The sequence below is a fragment of the Poecilia latipinna genome, unplaced genomic scaffold (assembly GCF_001443285.1).
Source record: "Poecilia latipinna isolate Pla-1442-1.1 unplaced genomic scaffold, P_latipinna-1.0 Scaffold748, whole genome shotgun sequence".
NCBI classification, from domain to species: Eukaryota; Metazoa; Chordata; class Actinopteri; order Cyprinodontiformes; family Poeciliidae; genus Poecilia; species Poecilia latipinna.
This window is the reverse complement of record NW_015113364.1, coordinates 171,970-199,141: the sequence shown is the minus strand read 5'-3', so window position 1 is coordinate 199,141 and position 27,172 is coordinate 171,970. Positions and strand designations below refer to the sequence as shown.

Below are 27,172 nucleotides of genomic sequence, written 5' to 3'. Positions count from 1 at the left end.
CCATTGTTAAGTTTTTAAAACTGTCAGGAGGAAAGGGAGAAAAACGAAGAGAAGACATTAAGATGGCGTGAGGAGTTTTATAGGATTTAAGCTGGAAATTGACATGAAGTAGAAGTTGTTGGGAGACGACGCCGAAACTTTGAGGCTCAGTCAGGCTGGTTCACTATGGCAGCGTATCGGTGTCATTGAAGATAGGAGGAAACACAAAAAAAGACATTAAAAAAACCTCACATTTTGGGAATTAATCTCAGAAATGTTTTTGAAAAAACTCAAAATGTTTTAGATTGATCTCAGAAATTTTCCAAAAATAAGAAATATGACTCAAAGTATGAAAACTCAAACTCAAGTCAAAAACTGACATTCAGAAAATTTCCAAAAGTAAAAAATGTTCAACTTATCAAACTCAGAAATTTCCTTTTTTTTTTCTAGAATTTATTTAGTTATTTTTTATAGAAATTTTCTGAGATCAATTTTAAACATTTCAGATTTCTTCCAAGCAAATTCTTGACTTTCAAGTTAAAAATACTTTGTTAAAAATTTGAGAAAATTTAAATTTAAATTTACATTTTTTTATTTTTTTAGTTTTTTTTTTAGTTTTCAAACCCAGACATTTCTAAGATTTTTCTAGAAAATTTTCTGGGATTAATCTCAAAATTTCCTAGAATTTTAAAGCAAATTTTTAACTTTTCACACCCAGAAATATCCACATCTTTTACACAGTGGCCTTGACACGCCGTCGTAGGTTCGCAGGTCTCCCTCTTTGTATTCAGGAAGTGCCGGGTCTGCCGTTAAACGCAGAGAGCAGGGGGAGTGTCACAGCGGCCCGCAGCATGCCAACTCTTAAGTGACTGTGGCACTCAAAGATAATGAAGAACGATGATGAGGCCAAGGAGGGCATGTACCGGGCCCACATGCACAGGGAAAATCACCAGCAGCACATAGCTACTCAGAAAGATTTAAGCTTTGCCCACAGCACTGATTGCATGTCAAAGTGTCAGACCTCTGGCTCAAATTGCTACCTCTATTCAAATGTTCTGCAGTTCCTAAAAAAAAAAAGAAGAAACATTTCTGCGTGTTTGTGCTTTTGCCTGGTGTGTCACTTGTATATTGTTGCCAAACCTTGAAATGACAACTGAGCAACCATAAAAAGTAAAAAAAAAAAAAAAACCATGAAATGTGCAAAACTGAAATCATTCAAAACAAACAAGCCCCCACCCCCGCACGTTCGTCAGTTGTGACCTGGAAACACGCTTGTCGTCTTTTGTTCGGAGTTCTGTGCTTTTCCCAGTGATATGCTGACTAATCCTATTAAGGTAATCCACATGAAAACAACTTACGGCGCGATAGCGGTGGGGAGCGCCTTCGCCGTTAATTTATGCCATATTAAAATGTGCAGAGAACTGAAATATTAATGGAACTCCATCGGAAGTTTGTCATGCAACTGGAATGCTGAATTGATACCTGCAGGATGTGAGTTTTATTCGAGTGCAAGTCTGGGAATGCTTCTGCGTCGATAGTCGGTCTGTGATTAAAAGCAAATGTTTTTAATGTGCATCATTTAAATGCTCTAATCTCGCTTGTATGGAAACATGAGGGGGGCTTATATATAAAGACTTCAAGAATACAATGACAATGATCACAGAACTTCTGAAGTACGGTGCCTTGTGAGAGTATCTTCTTTTTTTTAATTAAATTTTTTCATATTGCAATTAAATGGGTAGGAAATGTTAGACAGATTAAAAAAACCTTAAACAATACAAATATGAGAAGTGTGGCATCCACTGACCACATAGTTGCACAAATTTGAATTACAAAAATAAATTAACTTGACAGAAACACGCCAATTTAAAAAACAACTCAGATTGGCAATGATGAGGTTTTTAAAAAACCTTCTCAAAATTGGAAAAACACACATTGATGTTTATGATTGCAAAGACAAGATCACAGTGTAGATGTGTCATTTAATTTGGCCAGATATTTCACAAGGGAATGACAATAGTGGAAACCAGGAGAGTCACTTTGGGTTTAATTCGGAATAAATCCCTGCTATTGGATTTCCTGCATATAAAGAATCCTCCGTGGTTGGATAATAGTAGCAAAAAGATTCAGAGAGAAGAAGTAAAATATATGCTTTTGCTGGAATCCTGCAGCTCCATGTTGAAACAGAAGCTGTTCGAGTCAGGAAGAGGCAACAGATTCAAAGTCGATTTTTAACATCTCCAAAGGTCTTTAATTCCCCAAGCGACGTTCGGGCCCCTCCCCATTAGCGCTCGCACGGGCTCTGAACAATGTCTGCTGGTTAACCAATGCTGAGCGATGTGGATAGAAGGCCTGCACACGTGGGATTATGAATAAAACATGTTGCCCTTATTAAAAATAATCTGGCTCTAAAGTGCCAAAGGCCCTTGAGGTGGATACCAACACCCCGCCCCCGTCGCTCCATCTCTCCAGCATCTCACAGGGTTCAAGGAAAAGGGTCCCTGATTAGCGCTGGCAACATCCAGAGAATGTATTCAGTCTGTATGATCCACTGCTGAACGTGTTGAGTGGAATTAAACAAACAGCGATCGGTGCTCAGGGCAACGCGAACGATGCGTGTCAGGGTGTCGGTGTTGTGTGGGAGCATAGCTTCGGGCTTCTGGTGTTCTTACCTGAACATCTCACCCAGGCCCCTCAGCACACCCTTCTTTGGTTTGTTCTTGTCCTTGTCTTTCTCCTTGTCCACGCTCTTGGTTTCCTTCGGCCCCCCCAGGGCACCGTCTTTCTGTTTGTCGTCAACCAGCCCGCCGCTTAGGCTGAGGTCGCCGCTCGTGGACATTGACTCGAGGCCTGACCAGTAGCTGTCCTCTGTGTCTTCATCCACTGGAAGGACAGAAAAGGTCGGATGGAGTGTTAAATATACAGTTATGGAACAGATTAGCTGTGCCGTCACAATTCAATGGGTCAGGATCATCACAAAAAGTAATGGTCCTCCTTTGATTTAACTCTAGGAAAGTATATTTCTGGAAACTTGAGTTCAATTTCACCAGCCACACCAAGGCGTCGTTACTGCCAGAATGAAGACATTGCTTAAAGAGAACAACATGTCTGACAACATGAAGCAAGCAGAAAGACATCATAAAGGACTACATCATGCCTTGACATGAAAAAAAATCAAGAACCTATTTAAGCCTAACCCTACCCTACTGCTCTAGAGCTTACAAACAAACAGGGAACAAAATCTACAAACCTCCCGTAAAGGTCAGAGTCTGTGACATAATCATAAGAAAGAGACTGGGTGAAAACAGCATCCATGGGAGACTCCCAACGTCAAAATGCCAGCTGACCAAAGAGACCACCGAAAAAGTGAGAAAGTTATCCCTAGTGTACCATCAAGCCCACATCTAACAGAAGGGACTTGGAGTGGCCTAGTTAAAGTCTGGACCTAAATCTAATGGAAAACCTTGTGACATGGTATGGAGCATTCTTGAAAATACTCCAGTTAAAATAATTCTCCAGAAGAACGGGCCAAAATCCCTCTACTCATTGTTATTCCAGACATTGTGGCAAATTGGAGTGACCAAGTCATTAGAGGATTACTTTTTCATATAGAGCCAAGCTGGTTTGGATGGATTTTTGTTTTATACATGAATTAAAAAAAAAAAAAAAGCAGTTCATACTAACTCCTGTTTTTGTCTCGTAATGTTTGTTGATCTGCAACATTTAAGGCACAAAGAGCAAAAGAAGAATCCTTGAGGAGGAAATATTTTATCACAGCACTTCCACATTTTGAGGAACTTTTACAGAAGCCAAGGCAGCTTAGAACATAAAGTGCAACTAAATGAACTTTAACTTTCAGCTGACTCCCTGCAGATCAATGAAGCTGTATTTGAAATCAGCAGACAGCGCCAGTTTTCTTTTATCAGTTGCAGTGCATAACTTCTTTCTTTTAGCAACATCAGAGGAGCCATGAAAAAAAAACAACAAAAAAAAAACTGTTTCCCAAAAGGTATAGCAGCTCTGAACAAAACACACTGAATTCATTCGCCTCATTAGAGCAGAATATATTTACATTGCACACCCACTGAGAGTAGTGTGCACTGGAACTGATTTTCACTTAGCTCAGACCCTCAAGTTATTTCAGTTGTGTGTAGTTCACATGGATCACAGAAAGAAAAGAAAAAAAAAACTCTTCTTCTGCTGCATTTTACACATAAAAAAAAAAAGATTTGCCTTCACGCAAGCATAAGCAGTAATGATAGTCATGCGAATCTGATTTTTAATTACGTCTGAACTAATTTTAAACCCGACATCAAACTCAAACCGAACTCCTTAGGTGCTGCAAGGTTGATTAAACCCAAAGTTTTCATCACATCTAATCAGAATCAATGTAGAAAATGTAATTAATCCGTCACTAATTATGCATTTAAATAATCTTGAAGAAGGCTTCTGGGGATCATAATTGCAAATACGACGTGCACCGAGCTTGGCAAGGCTCCTGTCTGTGCTCTGAAGTATGAAGTAGATGTCCCTTAGATTACAATGTATTACAGTCATGCATGTCATTGTTCAACTTCTGCTTCTGATATATATATAGAGAGAGAAAGAGCGAGAGAAAAGTGCTTATCTTGTGGAAAGAAGAGGGAGGCGAGACAAAGATATTTAGCAGCCTAAGGAAGGGGAGAGTATGCTGGAATCAGATTTGAAGGATGATCGGGTTTGGCTTTCTTCTTGTGATCTGTGCAGCTATCAGCCTTTTGTTTCAGCTGCCACCTCAAAGGAAATCACCGAAACGGAATGTGAACACAGAGCACCGAACGGCGAGAACACAAAGGAGATTAGAGTCTTAAATCTGCTCGATTATGCAGCTGTGCTCTGCACACGGCCTCTCGCCTCTGTTTGCACAGGTGCCTCCGCACCACATTACAATGTCACGGAAAACTCAGGTCGTTTCAACAATTTGATTCAAAAAGGGATGATTAGTTTTAATAGAAACAGGATGAGCTACTTCCTGTGTGTGTTTTTTTTTCCCCTGACGGGTTCAATAACAATTGCCTGCTACGATAATAAAAAAAATGTCTTGTAATACAAAACTGCAATGCTATGATCACGTTATGGCCTACTTGATTATGAGAAAGAGTGTTGATCTGATATTGGTTGAGCGTGTGGTGTTCAAGTATATTAAAGAAAATCACATATAGCAGCAGTGCCCAACTGTTCTGCCCAGAATGCATTTAACATTGTGTGAGTTGGCAAAGGAAGTTAGTCAGTGGCAAAGACACAAGTCATCCAGCAAACTGCTGATAAATTTCCGCTTTCCCACGATAGATACAAAAAAACTAGCTAGCTAGCTAACTAGCTACAAGCTACCGCTCACTAGCAGTAGGCTTTTTAATACCTCATAAGGACCGTGAGTCATTTCTCATACTAGCACTAGATACGGTAGTTTGTTTTGGTTGTGTTTACTGTTGGAGATGATCCTTCCTCCAGCTGGGTTCTTGATGTCTGAGGTTCAAGAAGAGTCAGTGAGTTGGATTCATGAATTCCATTTATTAAGACTAAAGTGCAGCACTGATCCATTGTCATGTTTTTCTTATGGGAAAACACATCAAAAATGACACATAACAGTTTCTGATTCCTTTAGTTGGCCTCTATGTAAACGAGGTCCTAAAGAGGGCGTTCCAGAGCGTGTGCGTATGTGTGTGCATGTGTGTAGATAGCAGCATGCAAGTTCAGGGGTGGCCAAGTCCAGTCCTCAAGAGCCACCATCCTGCAAGTTTTAGAAGTATCCTTACTCCAACAGACCGGGATCAGCTCTACAGAGGCCTGATAACGAGCCAGTCATTTGATTCAGGTGTGTTGAAGCAGGGATGCATCTGAAACTTGCAGGATGGTGGCTCTCGAGGACTGGACTTGGCCACCCCTGAAGTAGATGAAACAGATAGAGGAACACACAGAATCCTTTATTCCCAACATTACCCAGAATGCCTTGCGCTGTAGTCTGCTTCCTCTTTTTGGAGCGATCTCCGGTTGGAATTCAGTTTGAGGCCCAGATTTTGTCTTTTTGATCCGTGCCAGAGTTCAACTGCGCATTCGCACCTCCCCAAACGAACCGGGGAGTTGGATTTAAGCAGACTGAACAGGGCTGGTGTGATTACCTGAGATCAACCTGGGCACCTGCCCACATTTGTACGCGGTTTCTGGATAGGGATCTGCTTGATCCCTCTGTCTGCCGCCTGCTTATCATCCACTTAAGAACAATGGCGCTGAGTAGCAGCTGTGAGCTGTAGCTGATTAGCGGTAGTGCTAATGTTCCTACCACTGCTTAATGATGCTGAGCTGCAGATAACATTCTAAATATTTTAATCCAGAACTTCCCAGAGGGCAGCAGATGAATGCGCATCTCTGGGTTTGCCTGCTTCTGCAGGTTTTTGTTCATGTTCAAGCTGGTTTGAATTCAATATACAAACATGTTTGTCATTCACTATTAAACATGACATTAAATGAGAGAGGGGAAAAAAAGAGCTATATCTTTTAAAAAAGCAGAAAAAAGCCTTTACCGTCAGACATCGAAAGGTGAGGCCGGGTAGACTGATTTGATGGGTCTCAAAAAGAAGAAAAAAAGCTCGACATTCTCAAATGATAGCAGAAGCCTTGATGAAAGTGTCAGGAAACTCAAAGATAATTTGCGGCAGGCGACAATCGCGTGAAACATTTTGTCACTTCCCTGAAATCAACCATTAAACTTTTCTTCCTTAATAATCATAGACCTTTAAGACGGCCTGTCAGTGAAGGTTATGAAAGACAAAGAAAATTGCAAGTCATTTTTCTCCCCCCCACCCAACACATACAAGACATGAGAGATGTTTTCACTTTCTCTGTCTTACTCCTTCAAAACAGTCCAACACAAAAGCGGCACAAGAGGAAGTGCATTTTGTTTGTTGTTGTTTTTGTCCAGCAGAATATCTTGTGGGGACACATTTTCTTTACGTGATGTTGCCCCCCTCCACTCTCCCCCCCACACCTCACACCCATCCCTCCGTTCTTATTTTATGTAAATAAAAGTCTGGGAGCATGTGGAAGGCAGCGGCTTATCTGTCAACTCTGACTATTAACCTCAGTGACGAGCGCAGGCTGGCTGCTTTTATCTAAATTGAAAAACAGAGTTATTTGAATATCATGGGGAGAATGCAATATACTGCAGCCGGGGAAATCGGTTGCTTTCCCCATTTTTCTTTGCAGAGATAAGACTGTATTTAGTGGCTTGCCGACAGAGCTTATGAGAACAAAGCGTTTCAGGCAAATAATTCCTTCTTTTTCAAATGTCCCCCAGCTCTTTTAATGGAATCCTTTAATGGTGAAAGGAAATTTATATCGAGTGATTACTCTTGTGGTGTTGCAGTGTTATTACCTGTCGGAAACTGTAACACGGCTGTCTCTCTGTGTGCTGTCATCGCCTGACAACTACAGTCACGTGCAGAAATATTCACACCCCTTGAACTTTTTAGCGTTTTATCACACACTTCACTGTGTTCTAATGGGATTTTATGAGGCAGACCAACATAATGCAGATTTTTGGGGATTTGTTGATGTGATTTTCCAACAAAAAGCCTGAAAAGTGTTGACATACATGTTTAACTTCTTCAGTCTAACGCCCCAAAATAAAATAAAAAATTGTTCAACAAACTCCCTTTAAAAGAGGCTTTGCTCAATCCACCATGTGTCACTGTGGAGGTTATGTGTTAAAGGTTATGCACAATAATTGGTTTTCACCATAAATGGCGTTTGTGGTGGCCTATTTCAGAAAACGCAAGAAAACAAGTGGAACAAACAATTTATAAATTATTTATAAAACAAATGATAAAATTTGGTATTGTTTCAAGTAGTTATGTGCTACCAACCACCAATTCAGGCAAGTGTTATGGTTAATGTGGAGCAGGTCAATCAATCAATCAATCAATCAATCAATCAATCAATGCTTTGCTTTGTACACAGGGTCTGGACTACTGACATTGTTTCAAGGAAGAACAGTTTAAATTTTATCCAGTCACTAACATGACGTATGTAATGCGCCAGTTTAACGCTATGAATCTTACTGGAAGTTGCCTGCGTTGTAAACACCCATCCTCCACTGCATAGAGAGATGTGCTGATCCAAGCGAGCTGGTTGTTAATGCTAATTCAATATCTGGCAGCGTGACCAGCACAGACTTAACGTTTTTCTTTACTTCCTCTGCTACCATTGCTAAAACTACAGGCAGACTACAACTAAAACAGTGCAGAAAATCGACACAATCGTTAAGAAAATCCAAGTCAATGGGAGAAGGGAGATGAGAATCGATTAAATTTGCATAGGAAGGTGATGGTCAGGCTGGCTGTGTGGTGACTATTTGATTATTTTCATTTTGGAGGAACTTGCAGATATAGAGACTTTTGTACCACAAAAAAACATGTTTAGGAAGATAAAAGGTTATTTCAGGAAACGTATCAGAACATTACCAAGTTCAGCACACTGCAAAAACACAGTCTTACTAGATAGTTATGGTTTAGCTTCAAGTACAAATATCTTACTACTTGAAACAAAACATTTTTCCCATGTTATTAGTGAAATTGTCAGCCAATGGAACAAGTACTTTTTCATTAATATTAAGAAATTAGTTATTTAAAACAAGATTCTATATCTTGCTGAAAAGTTACTTGTAAGTTAGTTTTGTCTTATTTCAAGTGTGATAAGATATTTGCAGTAGAAACTAGAACAAAAATAGAATTGCTAACCGTAAATATATAAATACTCACATGTCTCCACGCTGTTTTCTTCCCTTGGTATGAGACCAGTCTTCACATATGACTTGTCAATTGCCGCCCGGAAGCTCTCGTTGCAGCCTCGCCCCCTGATGATGTGTGAATGAATCCTCTGGACGTTGAGCTCGTCGCCCGCCATGACTTTGGCGGCATCTTTCTGGAGACTCTCCATTGAGCTGGACTTTTTTAGACCCAGGGAAGAGCCGATTTGTCGCTCTTCAAAACCTGCAAAAAAGAGTGAGCAGTGTGGCAAAGGCCATGAGATTTTTGGCTTTTAATATCACGCAAGCAGGAGTTAATATGTGTAAATTATGGAACTGGGTCATTTAAATAAATCCTTCATATTTTCAACAAAGAGTCTACGTCATTGAAAAAATATAAGGTGAGAGTATATCTATCAAAATGCCTTAATATTGAGGGCTACGAGTGTCATAACTCAACAAATAAATTAATAAATCCTTATAATAATATATTAAATCATAGTCAATAAATTAGTATATGGATTCCGATGAGACTTGCTTTATAGATTAAAAGCATCTTTAAAAATAACTTAATTCAACTCTTTTTAGAAAATGTAATATTCTAATCTTAAGTGTCACGTCTTCATCGAAAACTCATCATAGCAGAAATGAAGGAGTGAAAAGAATCAGTCTGTGTGATTGCAATGTGTTTCACTTGAGAACTGAGTTACTAAAATAAATTAACTTTCCAATCTATCTTTTTTTATTTGCTCTGTGCATATGTGAGAATCCAACACAATCACCAATGAAATAAATAAATAAGACTTGAATTGAAGAACTGTTCAAACAATCTACAGTTCAGGATAAAATGATTTTGTACGTTGTTACAGACCATGTGATTGGTCTGGAGTTAAAGTACCAATCAGATTTTAGGCACATAGATTGCTGTTTTTTTTTTTTTTTTTTATGATCAATTGTATCACTACTGAAATGACTAAATTGTGTATGATTCTATGCATGATTTAAACATATAATGACTTCAAGTTACATCTAGTATTTGCATTTCTTGGCTTGCCTTAATGTGTATTACACGTGTATTTACTTTTACTGGTTCAATTAAACTATGTCGTCTTTGGAGGATTTAGGAAGTTTGGGGGGAAGGGTATAAAAATCATATTAATATTTCTTCCCAAAGACTATTTACTGTTAAAAAAATTACACTTTACTTTGTATCTTTGTTGCTGATTCAACCCCACCCCAAACTTTAAGGGAAAGTATTTACTGTACCGCAGCAGTACAGTCAACTTCCTTTGATTCCATATACTGTAATAATTTTACAAATGTTTAAATAGACCCAACATCTGCATTTTATTTTACTTAGTTTCTTAGAGATACATAATAGACTACATGGGAATCTCACGGATGTAAGAGTTTTTACTTCTGAAAATGTCAGACATGGCTGTCAGCTACGACGACAACAAACCAGTGGAGGACGTAGATCTCTAGCCTCATCTTGACTATCTAGCTTTTCGCGTCAAACTACCACAAAATGTGCAATTTCACAGAATATTAGAATAATTTACATAAACCGTAGCAATGTCTGAGCAAGGCTTTAGGGATGCTATGGGCACTCGTTTTTGTTTGAAAGGGATCACTTTTTTACCATGTATTTATGTGACTACTAAAGTTTGCATGGCAACGCAAATAAACGGTTAACATGAACTGTAAATTGTTAACACGATACGACAGAAAGCATTCTGCCTCTTGTACCGCCGAGCCGTGTTCCAGAGAGCTGTAATTATTTTTTTTTTTCACCAATACTTTCGAGAGGTGTGTTTAGGTTATGTAAGCGGAGCTACACTTGGGTATTGGTATTTCATTTTGTCAGGGAGCATCCATCAGCTACCCCGTGTTCTCTCCTTATCCAGCGACTGGTAAACAAGTAGATCTGTTTTCGATTTTCAGTCCCTTCTTCTCCTATTTGACTCAGGCTGCAGCAGGTTACTGTCCAAATAGCATGCACAAGTAAAACTTTAAAAAAAAAAAAAAAACTTTCAATAATACTGTACATCATTAACACAACCTTTCCCCCCTTTTTGGTCAATGCAAGACTTATTGATTCAGAGACCGTGGCATATGGTGAGAAAATGTATTCATAAAGAAAGTGTTAAAAGTGTTAAAATTCCCTTTAGATTATGAAGGTTTTTGGGTTTTCGGCAGCAAATAGCACTACGTGATTTAGTTTCTGTCACACACATGCAAACAATTTTAGGGACCCCAAAGGAGCAGTAACATTTAACTGATATGAACAGGATCCATGTCACGTTTAAAGCAGCCTAAATGAGGCGTGTTCGACCACTGCCGGTGATCACATGGACCTCTTGGCAAACAAAACAAACACCCTAAATGAAAGAAAACTATTTGTTGCTCAGGAAAGCCGCCCTCTAAACATAAAAAACCGCAATTCCAGCTGAAAGAATTTGCGGGGTATGTCACTGCCAGGTTTGCACAGTCAAAGACTTTGGCTCATTCTTCTTCACTGGATGGTTTTAATATGACCATATGGTGTTGATATATGCTGCTCTAAACATTATGTTTGACTCCTGCTTTCAGTGGTGCTTGTGGAAATTAAAGGTTAGCTGATTTGGATTGAGCAGATTTCACAACAACTTCGTTAAATTTGCTGTATCCAATTTATAGAAATAATATGCTTTTTGCATATTTGTTAAAACTTTATGTATGTATGTATGTATGTATGTATGTATGTATGTATGTATGTATGTATGTATGTATGTATGTATGTATGTATGTATGTATGTATGTATGTATATTATGAGACAATGTGTGAAGAGAAAAGATCAATCTCCTCCACCTTCTCCCTGACCTAGCATTGCAGTCTGAAGAAATGCACCGCTCCCAAACAAAAACAACCAATCAGAGCCAGGAGGAGGGTCTTAGCGCTGTCAGTCAATCTCATGTAGTCACTGGTAAATGTGCCAATGACAGAAAAACAACTTTCCATTACAGGAAAACTGTTCATCTGCAGTCATGGGTGGCCATGCTAACTGGCCTAGCATTGAAAACATGCTATGCTAGCTGCAGCATAATAGAGAGCAAGTGGGGTGTCACATCCCTAACACCCGCCTCCTGGAGTCGTTTGGTTGTTTCTAAGGAGGAGGCACAGAAATGTGGTTTTCTTCAGAGATTATCTGTTTTATACCAAACTGTGACAACATAGCGACAGTTTCTACAAATATGTAATCAAATATTTTTTTTTTATTAAAGTTACATACTGCAGCTTTAAAGACTAAATTAATAAGTTAAGCTAGTGATATCAAGGCATTGGTTTGTAGGGATGCTAAAGTATGACGAAGTAAAGCTACCCATAAAAGTATTTTTTTCTTACCCCAAAAAAGAACTTGAGTAAAAGTAACTGAGTAATGTAGCCTAGTTAAAACCCATTTCATAACTTCATCCTACTTAAAACTCAACTTTCTCCCTTGATCTGTCTGTTGAGTTCCCCTCAGGATGCTGTTTAATCTTCCCTAACAAACCCTGGATAAACTGAGTCTAAACTAAACAAAAGATGGTTATATTTACTAATTAGATGACTACCGAAAGGAGTTGGTTGCACTGAATTTGAGGTATTTGAAAAAAAACAAAAAACTTCCCCTTTCACAATTACCTCTGAACTTGTGTTGGTTATCGGTCAAAAAATACACAGACATTTTTGGGTTGTAGGTTTGATTGATAAAAAAATGTGGAGAACTTCAATCTCACGTATTTTGTGAAGCTATAATCATCTTGTTATATTTTATACTTACATTCTAAACTATCTTGGCAAATCCTTGCACACAAGGCAGAGTCCTTCACTGCTTTGTTAGCAACTAACACACAGGTCCTCACTGAGTGCTTCACTGTCCTGAGTGCCAGGCAGGTATGGATTTAAGTGGCAAACAAATCTAACAGGCTCAAAGGTCAGCAGTCAGTCACAGGAGTAAACATCGTAATACTGTACATCATTAACACAACCTTTCCCCCTTTTTGGTCAATGCTAATTAGACCATGCAATCGATGCCAGAAGTGACACTTCATATAGCAAAGCACAACACTGTACTACTGCATCTGTTTAGGTCAGGAACTGTCCTACATGCACCTTTATTGACAAAATGCTCAGTAGATCAGGATTACTGATGCTTCATCCTAAAAGTCAGGGTTTTCTTTTTTTTTTTTTTTCTTTTGGAAGGACGTAGTTTTTATTTGATTGCTGTTATGGCAAATATGAATGCCAACAGAGAATAAACAGATTTACAGCACTAACAGAGAAAAATTAATTCTCTCTAACTCGCAGACTGTGTAATGTCATTGTATGAAGGACAAGAGAGAAAAACTTTCAATTTAATAAAAAAAAGAAAAGAAAAAAAGCAAAACCACAGCCATACAAACGTCACAGCTTAATGGTTCAAACACAAATTACCTTGAAATGTTAAAACCATATATTTTTTTAAAAAGGATGGCAATTGTGAATTCCACAGAGTTCACTCAGTACCTGTTCAAAGAAACCCAAATGACATCTGCTGTACTTGTACAGGGAATTATCCTTCTGCTTGGTATTCTGCCCTACAATCCTACTCATCATTGTTTCTAGTCAACACTCTGGATGACTGAGGGGAGCAAAGACCCAAAGAGAATGGGTGAGCGAAGCAAAAGGAGAGAGAGCGAGAGAGAGAGAGAGAGAGAGAGAGAGAGAGAGAGTGAGTTTGCACACAGACCCAAATGCCTCCTGCCTTTGTTTCGGGGGCCCCGGCTCTCCTGGGAGACTTTGACGGACAGCTCTCTGTATACTGGTCTATTATGTGATTCCTATCACACAACGGGAGCCCCAGTGCTCCGCTGCTCATCGCCTTCGTATTCAGAGGGAAGAAAATACAAATTCTCCCATTTGCATACAGACACGGGTTTTGCCACTCCCAACACGTCTGGGGGAGAAATTAAAATGATCAGAATAAGAAAAGAAGACAATCAAATTAAACTGAGAGGAAGTACACCTTGAAACTCATCACGGCTCCAAACAAAACTGGCCAACGCGGTGAGCTCTTTACCGTGATTAAGGCCAAGGACAGCTAATCGGAGACAACCTATTGCTATTAAGGGCTATCAAGGAGATGTGGCAAACTCTATGAATAAATAAGAAGCAGTTATTACAGTGACAGAAGCCCGTGGTATGATTAGAGTGGCTGAAACTATGCTTACCAACCATTATTCACCACAGATCCTTGCATTCACAGATCTGTGTACAGACAGGTTCTCCATTACACATAATTTATTCAGAGAGTTAGCGCTTTACGCTGGGCGTTAAAAGGGTAATTAGGGTAAAAATAGCTTCTAAGGTGGTAGTATAAAGGCCATGCACTTGTATCCTGATGGAAATAAGGTATCTTTGGGTCAGATATGCTATTAGGTCTATCCTAGTGGTGGATCATTAACCTGATGGAGGATGTCCTCTGCAGGCTTGTACAAGCCACACAACATTTACCATTACTACCTGAACTTATGCAGAATTAAGGAGGCAGAAACATTTGCACTGTATGCTTCAGTAGCTTGTCACGTCTGTGAAATATGTGTGTCACTTCTGATCCACTCCTATTCTAAACAGGACATGTGTATTGGAATCAAGGGTGTGGAATTTAGTGCTATACTGCATCAGAAAACGTTAGTTTCTGAATGACTGGCCAACTATCAAGGAAGGAAGTTCAAATGCACAGAGTATGCCCCGAAGGTCAGATATTTGCTACTCAGCCTAACTGGAATGAAGGTTGAACATTTATTTTTGCTTCCAACTGGCATCAAAAATAAGGTAATTTGAGCCTACCAACAATTCTACAGACGTGGCACGTTAGATGAAAAACAATCCATGGCAACCTGACTAATCTAGTGATCAAGATGTGAATGATTCAGATTGAAATTGAGAGCGAGGCAAGAAAGGAATGCCCACATTGTGTGACAGGAATATAAGGGCTGGGACATCATATTTGGAGATGCAAACAGAGGTAGTCATCCTAATTTTGGACTCAAGAGGGAACTGGAGAGTGTGTACCAACTATTAAGGGATAACACTTGTTTCCCCCTCTGAGAAAGTTTACTGTATGGCATTGAAAAGGAGGCTCAACACCATTTATCTGACCTTGGAACCAGAGAGTTAGACAATACGGTAGACTAGACCTTTACCTTAATAAGGTCATGAGGGTTTACTTGTCTGGTCCACATATGTTTTGTGAAGGCTACTGACTGTGTCTCTCAAGGCTTTTTATAGGTACTGTTGGAGTATGGAGAAGCAGAAGTGCTTTTAAGGGCTACTGTATCTGGTCCTTGTAGAACTGAAGTAAGAGCTGAACCCAAAAGCAAAAATCTTGATTTAGAAATCCTTGTATCAACCTTCACCCATCACTGCGAGATATAGCTCATGATTGAAAGAGCAAGAACCCTGATGCAAACAAGTACAATAAGCTTCTGCTGCAGGGTGGATGGGTTTTACCTTAGGCATAGGCTTAAGAGTTTCATCAATCATGGTGTCAAAGTAGATCCCCTTCTCCTCTGCATCGAGAGGACTGAGTTGAGATAATTTGGGTAATTTGTGTGGATTTTTTTCAAGGCAGGTCCCATTGGCAGAAGTCTTGTGAAATCTCTGAAGATGGATTGTGTTTTTTGTAACCAACTGTTTTACTGTTGCCATGACACTCTTGTAAAAGAGATCGTCGATCTCAAGGAGTTTTATCCTGGTTAAACAAAGGTTAAAGAAGAAGGTATAATATATACTTTCTGGCCCAGGAGGGTCTAGGGATCTCCAGAATGCACTAGAGAGAATTGGACAGAAGGTTATACAGACAGATGGACAGAGCAAAGATTTTTTTTTTGTAGGTGAGATGAACTCCACCATTAAAACCAACTTTTCATTCCAAATATCCATGTGTTAAAAACTCTCGGGCCGTCTGTGTTAATGTAATATGTTAAATTCTGTAGTATAAAGAGTCTGATTATGAGGGATCAATTGCAAACGCTGAAGAGGCCAACCGGCTAAGAATATCTACTTGCTGAAAAAGCCTCTCCACTGCCTGGCTCTCTTTGGCCTTCCATACTTCGATGAGCATTAAGTGTTTTCTTTAATTTGCACCCAGAATGAGCACAATAGCGCTGGCATCAGTTGCCGGTTCCGTACTCAATACCACAAAAGTCCCTCTCAGCAATATGAAAAGGAAAAAAAAAACTCATTTGACTATGCAGCAATTACATCAACACTCTTTGCTGTGAGAGTGTAAAGGGGCCACGATCCCACATCCAATAAATAGCTATTTCTGATCTGGTTATGAAAAAACAGAATAAGCCTGTTTTTCACCATTCTCTTCTTGACCTACAGACCCACCGGAACGATTGTCTGAAATAATGATGACAGTGTATCAAGCGTTCGCTGCTCGCTCCCAGTGATCCCTGTGTTGCAGTTAATCTCATCGGTCTGTGCTTAACAACCCACCGCCTTTTTAGTTAGTGCACTTGATGCCACGTTACCAAGCACAAGCAAAGCAAAAGAAGGCCGAGTCAGAATGTGAAGGATGGATTCAATTATCCAAATAGAAAATATCTTACACCCGATGTAAAAACCTGTCCATCATGAGGCTTACAAGTGCCTGCGATGAGATAATGTATTAATACTGGAAGATGGCCCATCATACGTCTTTCTTTCTTTCTTTCTTTCTCCCCTTCTTCGCTTAATCTTGACAGATATAAAGCAGCGGGGAGTCTGACAAGTTTAATATATTTCTATAAAGGCAGGCCTCAAAATCATGTGATCTGTATGTTGAACTGAGTATGGAGACTTCAAAAGTGGTGAAAGTGAAGGGAGGGGGAAACAAAATGGGGAAAAAATTGAAAGTTATGGATTGAATATATGAGGAGTGCTTTAAACCGTAGGACTTGCAGTGAATCTGAACAAAATCAGAGAAAAAAACTAAAAGATCTACAGTAGCTCGCAAAAGTATTAATATGCATTGAACTTTTTCAATTTTAGCTAAGCTACAGTGAGGTAGAGCAGGTTTTTTTTTTTTATTATGGTTGTATGTGATAGTTTAACAGCAAATGAAGTAAAATGAAGGAAATATATGGTTTTAATTGTTAGTTTTTTTTGTTTGTTTGTTTTTTACATAAAGATATGAAAGGTGTGACAGGCAATTTTATTCACCACCACCCCAACAAAAACTTTCAGAATCACCTTTTTATTACAATAAAGCATCAGAAAAACCTTTCACCTAGTTTTACTTTTTACCAGCTAAACTTTGTAAATATGGTGTCTCCTCTAAACTTATGATGTCAAAACTGACCTTTACAATATTTGAATCTCAGTCATCAACTGAGAAATCATCGCTACACATCAGATGTTTTGGTCAGTGATCCAATAGTTATGATTCCAAAGCAACTCTAAACTTCTAAACAGAGGACTTTTAATAAGGTAAAAGTTGATACTTATTCAAGTGCAATAAAACATTTCAGAAATTCAAAATGTGACTGCAACACACTGTTCTTTGTAGTCTCGACTGAATTTAAAAGCAGGTTATGGTAAACTGAAGTCTGAGTTTGAGAGATAGAACGAAAGCCTCAAGCTATGCAAGCCTGACAAGGGACGCCAACAATAAATTAAGAACGTGAAGCACCTTCACTGAATAAAAACACAAATGAACCAGATGTTATGCGTGTTGCATGCTAAAGACTTCCTGGTGTTAATACATATACGTATTAAAATACAATTATTTGCTACTTCGTCACATTTGCAGGAAAATACTTCAAGTGGTAAGAATACTCTTGCAAAGGACCTAAAACCTTTTCAAGAAAAAATAAGTTTTCTTATACATTTTAAATGAATAGCAAAGCAGCTGTCAAAACACGACAGAGAACAGAGGAGTGCTGCTTAGAGTTTCTTCTACTGACACACCCATATAATAATAATTCAACAACTGTAGATCAATAAGATTGGTTATAAGATGAGACAGGAACCACAGTGTGAGCAGATGACCCAGTTTCAGAAGAAAGACACCCCGCCAGCGTCGGCTAATCAAATTGACGAATAAACGGCGGCTCCAGTTTGGTACAATTATGGATCTTTTTTTTTTGATTAAATGTGTTGATAAAATATGCATTTGCTCTGAAGACAAACAGCATCATTACGCTGAGTTATCTCAGCATCCTGTCCTTTCTGCTCTCTTCCTGTTCTCAGGAGCGACAGTCAATTACATTTTCAACACACAAAGCGCATAATGGAAACCAATTTAATGCTCCGAGTGAAACCAACCCAGTGACCTCTTATTAACATCTTCCCAAGCAGCTTTATGTTGGAAACCCGGTCCCTGAACTTGATGGAGAAACCTGCAGACTGCTGACTGATGTAATTACACACGGATCCGAGAGAATCCACAGGGAAAGTTCTGTGCAATTACCGTCTTCTTAGTGAAAGTTCACCTAACATTACGTTAAGATTTAAATAAATTCTAAACGCATGAAACAGCAAACAGTTTGACATAAATCCTTTGTTTTAAGTAAAGATTGCTCTCAATAAAAGCTTGTCTCTTAAGGAGGCTCCAGTGTGTCAATTTCCGAGTAGAGGGCTCTAAATAAAGAATTATGACTTAGAAAACATGAAGATGAATAAATCATGGTGGCTAAACATGTCAGATTCTTAGGTTAACAAGATCGCCTTGTTGGAAAATTAAAAATACCTCCTACCTTTGGTGAATGTCAGATACATATTAGCTACCAGGCTAAGCTACCATCAACACTCTTTGATCTGGAAGCAGTTGCAACAAGAATGGAGACGAGATATTTAACTACTCAACATGATTAAGGTTTAAAGAGAAAGCCAGAAGAAACAACAACTGTCTTGCAAAGCTGACTGTATTGTTTTTATGGAGCCATTCCAATTGTTGAATCCTAGGTGCACAAAGGAGCGTTATCACATATACTTCCTTCATGATGCTGTTAAAATGTTATAACCATCACGGCTCCCAAGAAACTCAAGAATCAATGAAAACATCCAAACCCCAAGACTATTCATATCGTCGGGATTATTGGCTTTGCTATTTTTTTCACTTTTATTGTTATCATAATAGCAACGCAAAATATTACGATAAAACTTTAAGTCCATATTGCTCACTCCTATTGGCATTTTTTCCATTATTTAGAAATAGTCTGTGTATTTTTTTAAGGAAAATGGCCTACTGATGCTGCTCTATCAGGTCTGTGAACTCCAAAGCACTTAATATTAAAAAACATCAAATCAATCATTTGAATTCCTCTCTCAGACCACAACCCAACTTCCTCCATTATTATTATTGTTATTATTATTATAGTCACAGTTCTGATTACAGACACTCTCAGTGAGTGCCAGCTGGAGACGTCCTTGAAGGAAGCAGGTCCAAGTGGAAAACCATTTGGACCAACCCATCGATATAATCTTCCTCTGAGGAAGGGCTGATATATATATATATATATATATATATATATAATTAACGGCACATTTCTTTGTAACTGTATGCTTTTTTTTTATAACTATACAGTATTGTTTTATCTTATGTTGTACTTTTGCCCTCACTGAACATCATACTTTTGGTTTTCTATATAAGTGAGAATCTAATGCGGGACAATACTTTACATTACTGTTTTATTCTATTAGAAGTAAAACTATTAAAGCCCACTGAGAATGTAAAGGTAAAATGTGTTGCATCAGTCAAGTAAAGCTGTAAGCGTTGTTGGGCGGCGCCTTAAAACTTACCAAGATCCATGCTTTTGGACTTGCGGTTCTTGATGATGTCCAGATGAGCCGGGCTCTCGTACTGCTTGATGCGCTTCTCTGACATACTCTGGCGGGCGAAGCCCTCCCTCTGGAAGGAAACATCGGGTTCTGCGTCCGGACTCAGAGAGCTGTGGCCCATCGGGACAAAAAGGGAAGAAACAGAGAGGCAGATTAAACATGATGTTAACGCAGTTTACTTGATTGCAGGATAAACATCTTTAAATGTTCATCATGTACATCACGTTTCGCAGCCGTGACTGGGGCCTCTCCTGCGATACGACCGAGGAATAAAACTGACCTATTAATATTTACACATCCACAAACCTCAGCCCAGTCACCATCAGATAATGAATATCGACATTCGATGCTCACACTTGCATATATATGTATACACACTGTTTAATCTTTCATTTTAATGACTCTTTTTAATGAAGGACACCTCCACCTCTGCTTAGGTTTGGAATAATTAGAGAAGAGGAGGCCGTGTGCTACCCCAGTGAGGTGAGAGAGCTCCAGGGTCAGGGCCACTCAATTCCCATCCATCCACCCCAACCCACCCCCACCACCACCTCCACCCTTGAAACGTGTATGTCTGGAGCGTGACAGAACCCAACCCGCTTCAGAGAACTCCCTTTAAGACCTTCAATATCTCCGTCTGGATCTTAATTAAAATAAAATCAGAAGGGAGTTTAAAAAAGGGAGGTAGTCTTTGTGCATAAAGAAATGATGCTGCCATTCACTCAGACACAAAATAATTGATAACGAATGGTGTATATGCATTAGATGACTATCGCTGTGCTTTCGATTCTATCAGTGATAATATGCAGAACCTGCCAGAGGTTTACATACATTCATTCAGTCAATTACGCATTTCAGCTAGTAGGACATGAGGGAGGTATAATTATAAACCATATACTTTCAATTATTCTGGAAAAGAAAACTTGGGTGTAATGTTTGAATTTCCCAAATGCTTTAAATTGAAAACAGGGTCAATATTACACATATTTTCCTAAATATACACATAAAACCCCCACTATTGTGGCCCACTTTGCAGAAAAACCGTACTTATTTTGAAGTGGGTTTAAATTCCAACTGGATATTGTACCACTACTCATTATCAGAATATGAAAAGCTCATTTAAATCTGTTAGTTTCCTGGCACAGGCCAAAGTTTTATCCACAGGGTTGAGTTCGGGGTAATTCTACAGCTTAATGTTTGCCAACTTATGATGTGTTATGATGTGTGTCGTGGGATCATTATCCTGTTAGAGACATCAGTTGTGACGAAGTTTCAACCATCCAACTGCAGTTCGTCTTTATTCCACAGGCTTCTGAAAAGGAGGCATGAGTCGGTCCATGTGGGAAGTTGCAAAATTTACAAGGTGCCGGTTTTGGGGAAAGGTGTTTCTGTTTAGGTCAGCACCCTTTCAACCTATGCTGATTTCCAACATAACTGTTTCAGCGCCTTTTGGTTCCTAATCAGCTCCAGCCTCAGCGATTCCTGGATTTTTATTTTTATTTTTTTTTTAAACATCTCCACCAATTTCCTTGCATCTGAAGGTGACAGTTGAAGTCAGATGGTTGGAACTTAGACATAAGTCATAAAACACAGTTGGCGAGCCCAACAGGAAAATGTTGCCAAACATATCAAAGCTGGTTTTGGAATATAATACAGTATATAAGCAGGCTATCATTAGGAGTCTGGAATGTTCCTATAACCTCAATTCTATGGAGGATAGGATCTACTTTTATAGAATCAAGGGTGTGCCAGAAAAAAATATATATTTAAATGGACTTTATGAATTTGCCAAGAAAAATTCAGCAAGAATTATGGCTGAATGGATTTAATTTGTACAGTCCTTCTCTACCAATCACTTAATGTATTTTACATTTGAGCTACATTCTCCCAATGGCAACTTATGGTTAAGAAGCCTTGCCTGGGGGCATATCAACATGAGGAAGCTGGAATTAAACCTACAGCTTTCGGACGGTGAGATGACTACTCTTTCCGTCTGAGCCACAGTTACAATAACTACTTTTGCGACCATGCTCAGGGATGAAAAATAGTCAGGTTTTTGCCAGACATTTGACCAAATATTACTGGTCAAGCATGTACGTATGGCTTTAAACCATACGTAGAACAGGACCTTTAATTATTACAACACTGGCTTTGTGGTGTGCATTTCCTCGAACTTCCTATGTGTTGAACATATAGTGAACCTAATATCCATCCTTGTACTTTCACCCATTTCACAGATACTCTTTTAACTGTCTTTGCTATCTCTGTTACAGGTGAATGTCTGTTCTCCAAGTCAGGGTGGTCAAGAACAACTCCGCTCTGCTAGCGAAGTGCACAGCGGAGCGGAGACGCATGAAGTATAAACACAGGGTGATAGAGAGGTTGTTGCGTTGCATGAAGCAGCAATACCAAGAAGACCCGACAGCATAGACATCATACATTCTTCAATCATCTATCTGAGGACTTGTTCCTCCTGTTCTGGTCTTACAGCTTTCAAGCCCGTGATCGGCTTTTCCTCGCAGTTGCAGACGGTTACGTCAATCAATACAAATTAACATGTAATGCATCACTCAAAAAATGCGTCATGAAGAAGGGAAAAAAGATATAAGCCACAATATGATTGAGTCACAGGGCCAGCAAAAATGAAAAAGAAATGCTACTTATAGTTTGTAAAATACGGTAAGTCTAAAATGTCTTGTGAAGGTGTAAATGATTACAAATGTGTTTTTGAAGCAAATCCCCTTAGAGCAGCCTTTGTTCTGAGCTTTTTCCACTTCAGAACTGATGGCACTTGTTTGCATTTAAATCATTCTTTTTAAGGATGTCAACCCTATTTAACAAAATACCTGCCTTGTGTGTAACAGAGGGACTGGTGTCAACTTGTCACTTCGCCATCCACCATACCTGACAATTTTAACTAAGATCAGGCTGCCTCGCAGGGCCAACTCCAGATGACACAGGAAGAGAGTGAGGCGGAGCGGGGAGAGGGGGATGACAGCACAGATGTATTATTCATTTATTCATCATCTTTTGCTTTTTTCTCCTGTCATCATTCCGGGGGCTCACAAAATCAGCTTGCCCTCTATTTTCCTACTTCCACAAATGTCATTTGTCAGAGCATGACTGAGACAGCGCCGGCTAGAAAGGGACACATTTTCACCCCGCATTTAGGATTAATTCACTCTTACTCCTGTTGTTTTACCGGAACAATTGAACACGCGCAAAGGACGAGGACAAAATAAGAGGCCCGCAGATGCACTGTTGCTCGGCTATAGAGACTTGATGAATGTGCGACCATTTGGGGGAGTAATTATGCAGACAAATGGTCAGCATCCAGCGTGTCTGGGTGAAACTGGTGAGAAATATGTGGGCAGTAGGAGTGAAGTTCAGCGAGACAGCTCTGCAGTGGTGTCAATTCGCTTAGTGGGGAATCAAATTTAAGCTGGCAACTGTTTTAGCACCGCTTTTGATTGAATATGAAACACACAGAGGAATGACTAAATGCACAGCGTGAGAGCCTACAACAACCTGATGAGAAAAAAGGCAATTGTATTATCAGAACCACCAGCTGTCTCGGCTCCCACTGATTGTTTTTGGCATTGTGGTGCCAATTCCGTTAAACAGCTTTGATCAGAAGATGCATAAATCTTTGTGGGTGGGAGGAATTATGCAAAAATCGACTTTTTTTTTTAGCTTGATATCTTAATGATCTCTTTCCCTCATCAAACACATACCTGGAGTGTTGCTTCCACTCTTTCGTGCGTGTTTCAGGAATCCTTGAATCTCCCCTGGCAACCATTCAGGAGTGACTAAACAACTGCTCATATCATACAATACGTCAGCAATTTACCCAAAAGCTCAACATGGAGCTTCAGTCCATGGTTCCACCAGACTAGCGGCAGCAACAATTAGCAAACACCTGGTAGAACTCATCATGCAAACTACAACATTCCTAAGAACAGTTGAAAACAGCATCAATGGAGAGCCAGCTGAAGGGGGCGTGTCCAAAGAGGTAAAAGGTTCTTAAAGAGACAGAGGTAAATTTCAAGTTGCCAGATATGGGTATGATACAAAATCAAATTTCTTTAACATGTTTTTGATCTCCTGCGACAGACTGGCGACCTGTCCAGGGTGTACCCCGCCTCTCGCCCGGAACGTTAGCTGGAGATAGGCACCAGCACCCCTCCCGACCCCACTGAGGGACAAGGGTGTTCAGAAAATGGATGGATGGATGGATGTTTTTGATCTGTACAGTTTTTTTTTAATAACAACTGAAGGTAACATAGTTATTTGGTTGTGCTATCAAATGGCTCTATAAGACTGGAAAATACATAATACCCCTTTTCAAATAGTACGGTAAATTGTAAAAGTAATATTTTCTACATACTGTAAGTAAAGCGCTTGACTCCAACACATTCTACACTCTACTTGGTTTATTTTTAGAACATGTCTCTGACCCTTAAGCAGTCAAACATTTGCAGATGCAGTACAGCAATTAACTGCAGACTATATATTTCCCTATAGAGGTGCCTTTTTGTAAATAGATTAAATACTTAAGTAGACTTGGAATATGTTTGCCACAACCCTGAAACATGTGTCCCATTATAGCCTGAGAGTAAAATAAAATCTATTGGGGAAAAAAAAACTACAAAAAAAAACAACAGGACCTTGACCATATAGCTAATTCTCACATGAATCAGATAGATCATTCAAGTACTGACAGTGTCTTTGGATGGTTGATTCCCCACACGCCTCTATCCCATTTTTAATAGTCTTCCAAATCTAGATAGATCATACATTTTCCCAATTTCTCCTTCTATAAGCAGATTTTAAAAGCATTTTTTTGCCAATTCTGAGCAGATGGTTTCCTCTCCATTTAAATTTCTCCCATCATCTAAAATTAACCAGAGCTGAGTATTGCTCATAGGCAAAACCACAACTTCAACTTGCATTTTGCATTAGCGTTCCCATCTCTGCCTTCCTCGCAGGAAACAAAAATGTGTCAAACTGCACACTGGCCTTGTCGCAAAGTGGCGCTTGCTAAAAGCTCTCTGCGCTGACAATCACCCATAGTCACTTTATCTATAATTAGCTTATGTGCGAAATAACAACTTGATTTTTAAAAAAACATGCATAGAAAACCCATCGTATTGTGAATAAAAGGTAAAAGTCCTAAACAATATTTACATGCGTCAAGACCAGGATAGAAGAGAAACCAGAGAAATGTTCTCCAGAGGTTTGAGTGCTCTGATTCAGCTGACTGGATGGCTGAGCTGCTGATCGCTGGGCTGCCCTCAGTGCATAAGGCATTACATGTGAAGTTGCTACAGACGTGCACCAGAGGACAACCAGAAAAAACACTTTTCATTCACCTTCAGGAAACGGTGACCTATTTCAGACCGTTTTCAAACTGACTAGCGCTGAAGTCGGACCGACCGGTGACAAATAATGGTGAAAAATAATAGTTGTTCTTAGCAGCGAATGCTACATACCACAACCTTACCAAGTTATGCTGATGACAACATTCTTTCATGTAGAAGTCATTACTAAAGGAAGATGACTTTTCTATGAATACTTTGTAGATGTGTTTTTAGTTTTTCTGGGTGGATAAGTGGATTTTCTCCTGGTACTCTGGCTCAAAACATGGATATTATGTTAATGGGTCTTTCTAAATCATCCTTAGATTTCTGTGGGTGCATAAATGCATGCATTTGTTTTGTTCGGTGTTTCCATGGATTATACAATTGTGCAATTTGACGTTTTGAAAATAAATTTGCTGAATGGAAAAACGCCAAACTCAAAAAAAAACACTGGAGCAAATCACAAAAAAAAGATGGTGACAGGAAGTGGTAGGAGGATGATGTTTTTTTTAATGACTTACTGTGTAAACAAACTCATTCATGTATGATTTTAATTACTCTTCTTATTTAACAGAATTGCCATAATTGTGAAATTGTGTTTTTTTCAACATTAGAGGGAATATTGACAAAGTTTTGTACACATTTGTAATGGAAACAACTTTTATGGCCCGAAAAGGACTAAAGACCCCCTCCAATGACTCCTGGAGACGAGCATAAGCAGAAACCCAAACCTCTTTGCTACCCTGAACGTATGAAGGAGCACAAACGACATTAAATGGGGATTAGAGATGTCTGCATGTCATCCAAGCAAGAGGAAGACTTAAGTTGACAACAGAAAGGATAGACTGAGTACAGCAAAGTTCCTCTATCCTATTAAGATTCCAACCTCTGTCAAAGATTTGCAGAGTACACACACCAAATCAACTGTTTTTGTAATGCTAGCTTTGCTAACAGCTGTAAAAAAACAACTATTAACTAACACTAGATACTCCCTACTAATCATATCTCTTTTCTCTTGTTTTGAATGTCAGAAATGCTGCAAATCTAATTTCACTTCTTCTTATGCTGCAGTTCCTGAAGAGAAACCAGCGTTGCCAGAAATCACTTGCCACTAAAATCCTTAGCGAAACAGGTTGCATTATCACAAATATTGAGATTCAGCTGCAGCACAATCAAAGAGGCACAGTGTGCCACATGTCGCTGCCACACCCCGAGCATTGTGCAGTGAGCTGGAGATAAACACAAGGAGGGGGACTGAAGGAATGAGAACATTCATGACATGTTTTTAGCAGTGGCGTCCCAGTGAAACGTACTCAGAATGCACACAGCTACAGGGCACTTGTGGCATTTCTGGAATGAAAAAAAAATGGATGTGTGTTACCTGACAAATACAGTCACGCCCAACCTACATGAACTTTTCAGATTAGTCAAATTGTCTGTGTGTGTGTGTGTGTGTGTGTGTGTGTGTGTGTGTGTGTGCGTGCGTGTGTGTGTGTAGGTGTGTGTGTGTGTGCGCGCGCGCACTACGGGCCTTTTTGCATTTCTATGTCATTATGTTGATAACTTGATGAGAAAAGCATGAGCTTAATGGAGCACTGGGGGATCTTAGTTACCCTGCTGATTATAGAGACTATTAGGGAGTCAACCCAAGTAGGCAGTCTGCCTGCAAAGTTTGTTTGCTCGGGTCTGTGTGGACCTTTTTTCCACTTTATATGTTAATTTGTGAAATTGTTTACCAGCCAATGTGTATCTAAACACTCGCGAGACTGCGCGCGTCTGTGTGTTTGTGGGTGTGAGAAAAAAAAAAAAAATAAATGTCTGCCTGTATGTTTGACTGGAATCCTTTTCCATTCTGGCTGGTTGACAGCCTGTGTCAGGGCTGCCTGTGAAATGATGTCTCCACCTGTGACATCTCACAGAGACCGAGGAGGACACAGTCTAGTTCACTCTCCTCTCTCTCACACCGTCTCTCCGGTTGTCCGATTCGCCGCTCTCTTAACTTAATAGGAGCTGACACCCGCGTCAGCCACGTCCAGGAGGAAGGTCCAGACCGCACTAACCGCTGCTGCAGAGCTCCCACTTGTTTTCTATTGTTTCATATTATTTTTCTAAAGATTTTATCATAATCTCTTGCCATTTTTTTTTTTTTTTTTTTTTTAGACGATTTTTTTATATTGGGGTTTCAGAAAGGTCCGAAACCCGAAAATATTTTCCAACGAA

General features: G+C 39.4%; 1 protein-coding gene across 1 annotated transcript in view; it reads right to left on the bottom strand.

Moving 5' to 3' along the window:
- Positions 1-27,172, bottom strand: part of LOC106955576 (partitioning defective 3 homolog) — a gene marked incomplete at its 5' end in the record, with an annotated part of 185,235 nt that overhangs the window by 34,017 nt on the left and 124,046 nt on the right. The window contains 3 exons of the mRNA XM_015045839.1: positions 2,652-2,862; positions 8,775-9,005; positions 19,554-19,702. Of these exons, the coding sequence (XP_014901325.1) occupies positions 2,652-2,862; positions 8,775-9,005; positions 19,554-19,702 (591 nt within the window). The remainder of the gene's footprint in view (positions 1-2,651; positions 2,863-8,774; positions 9,006-19,553; positions 19,703-27,172) is intronic.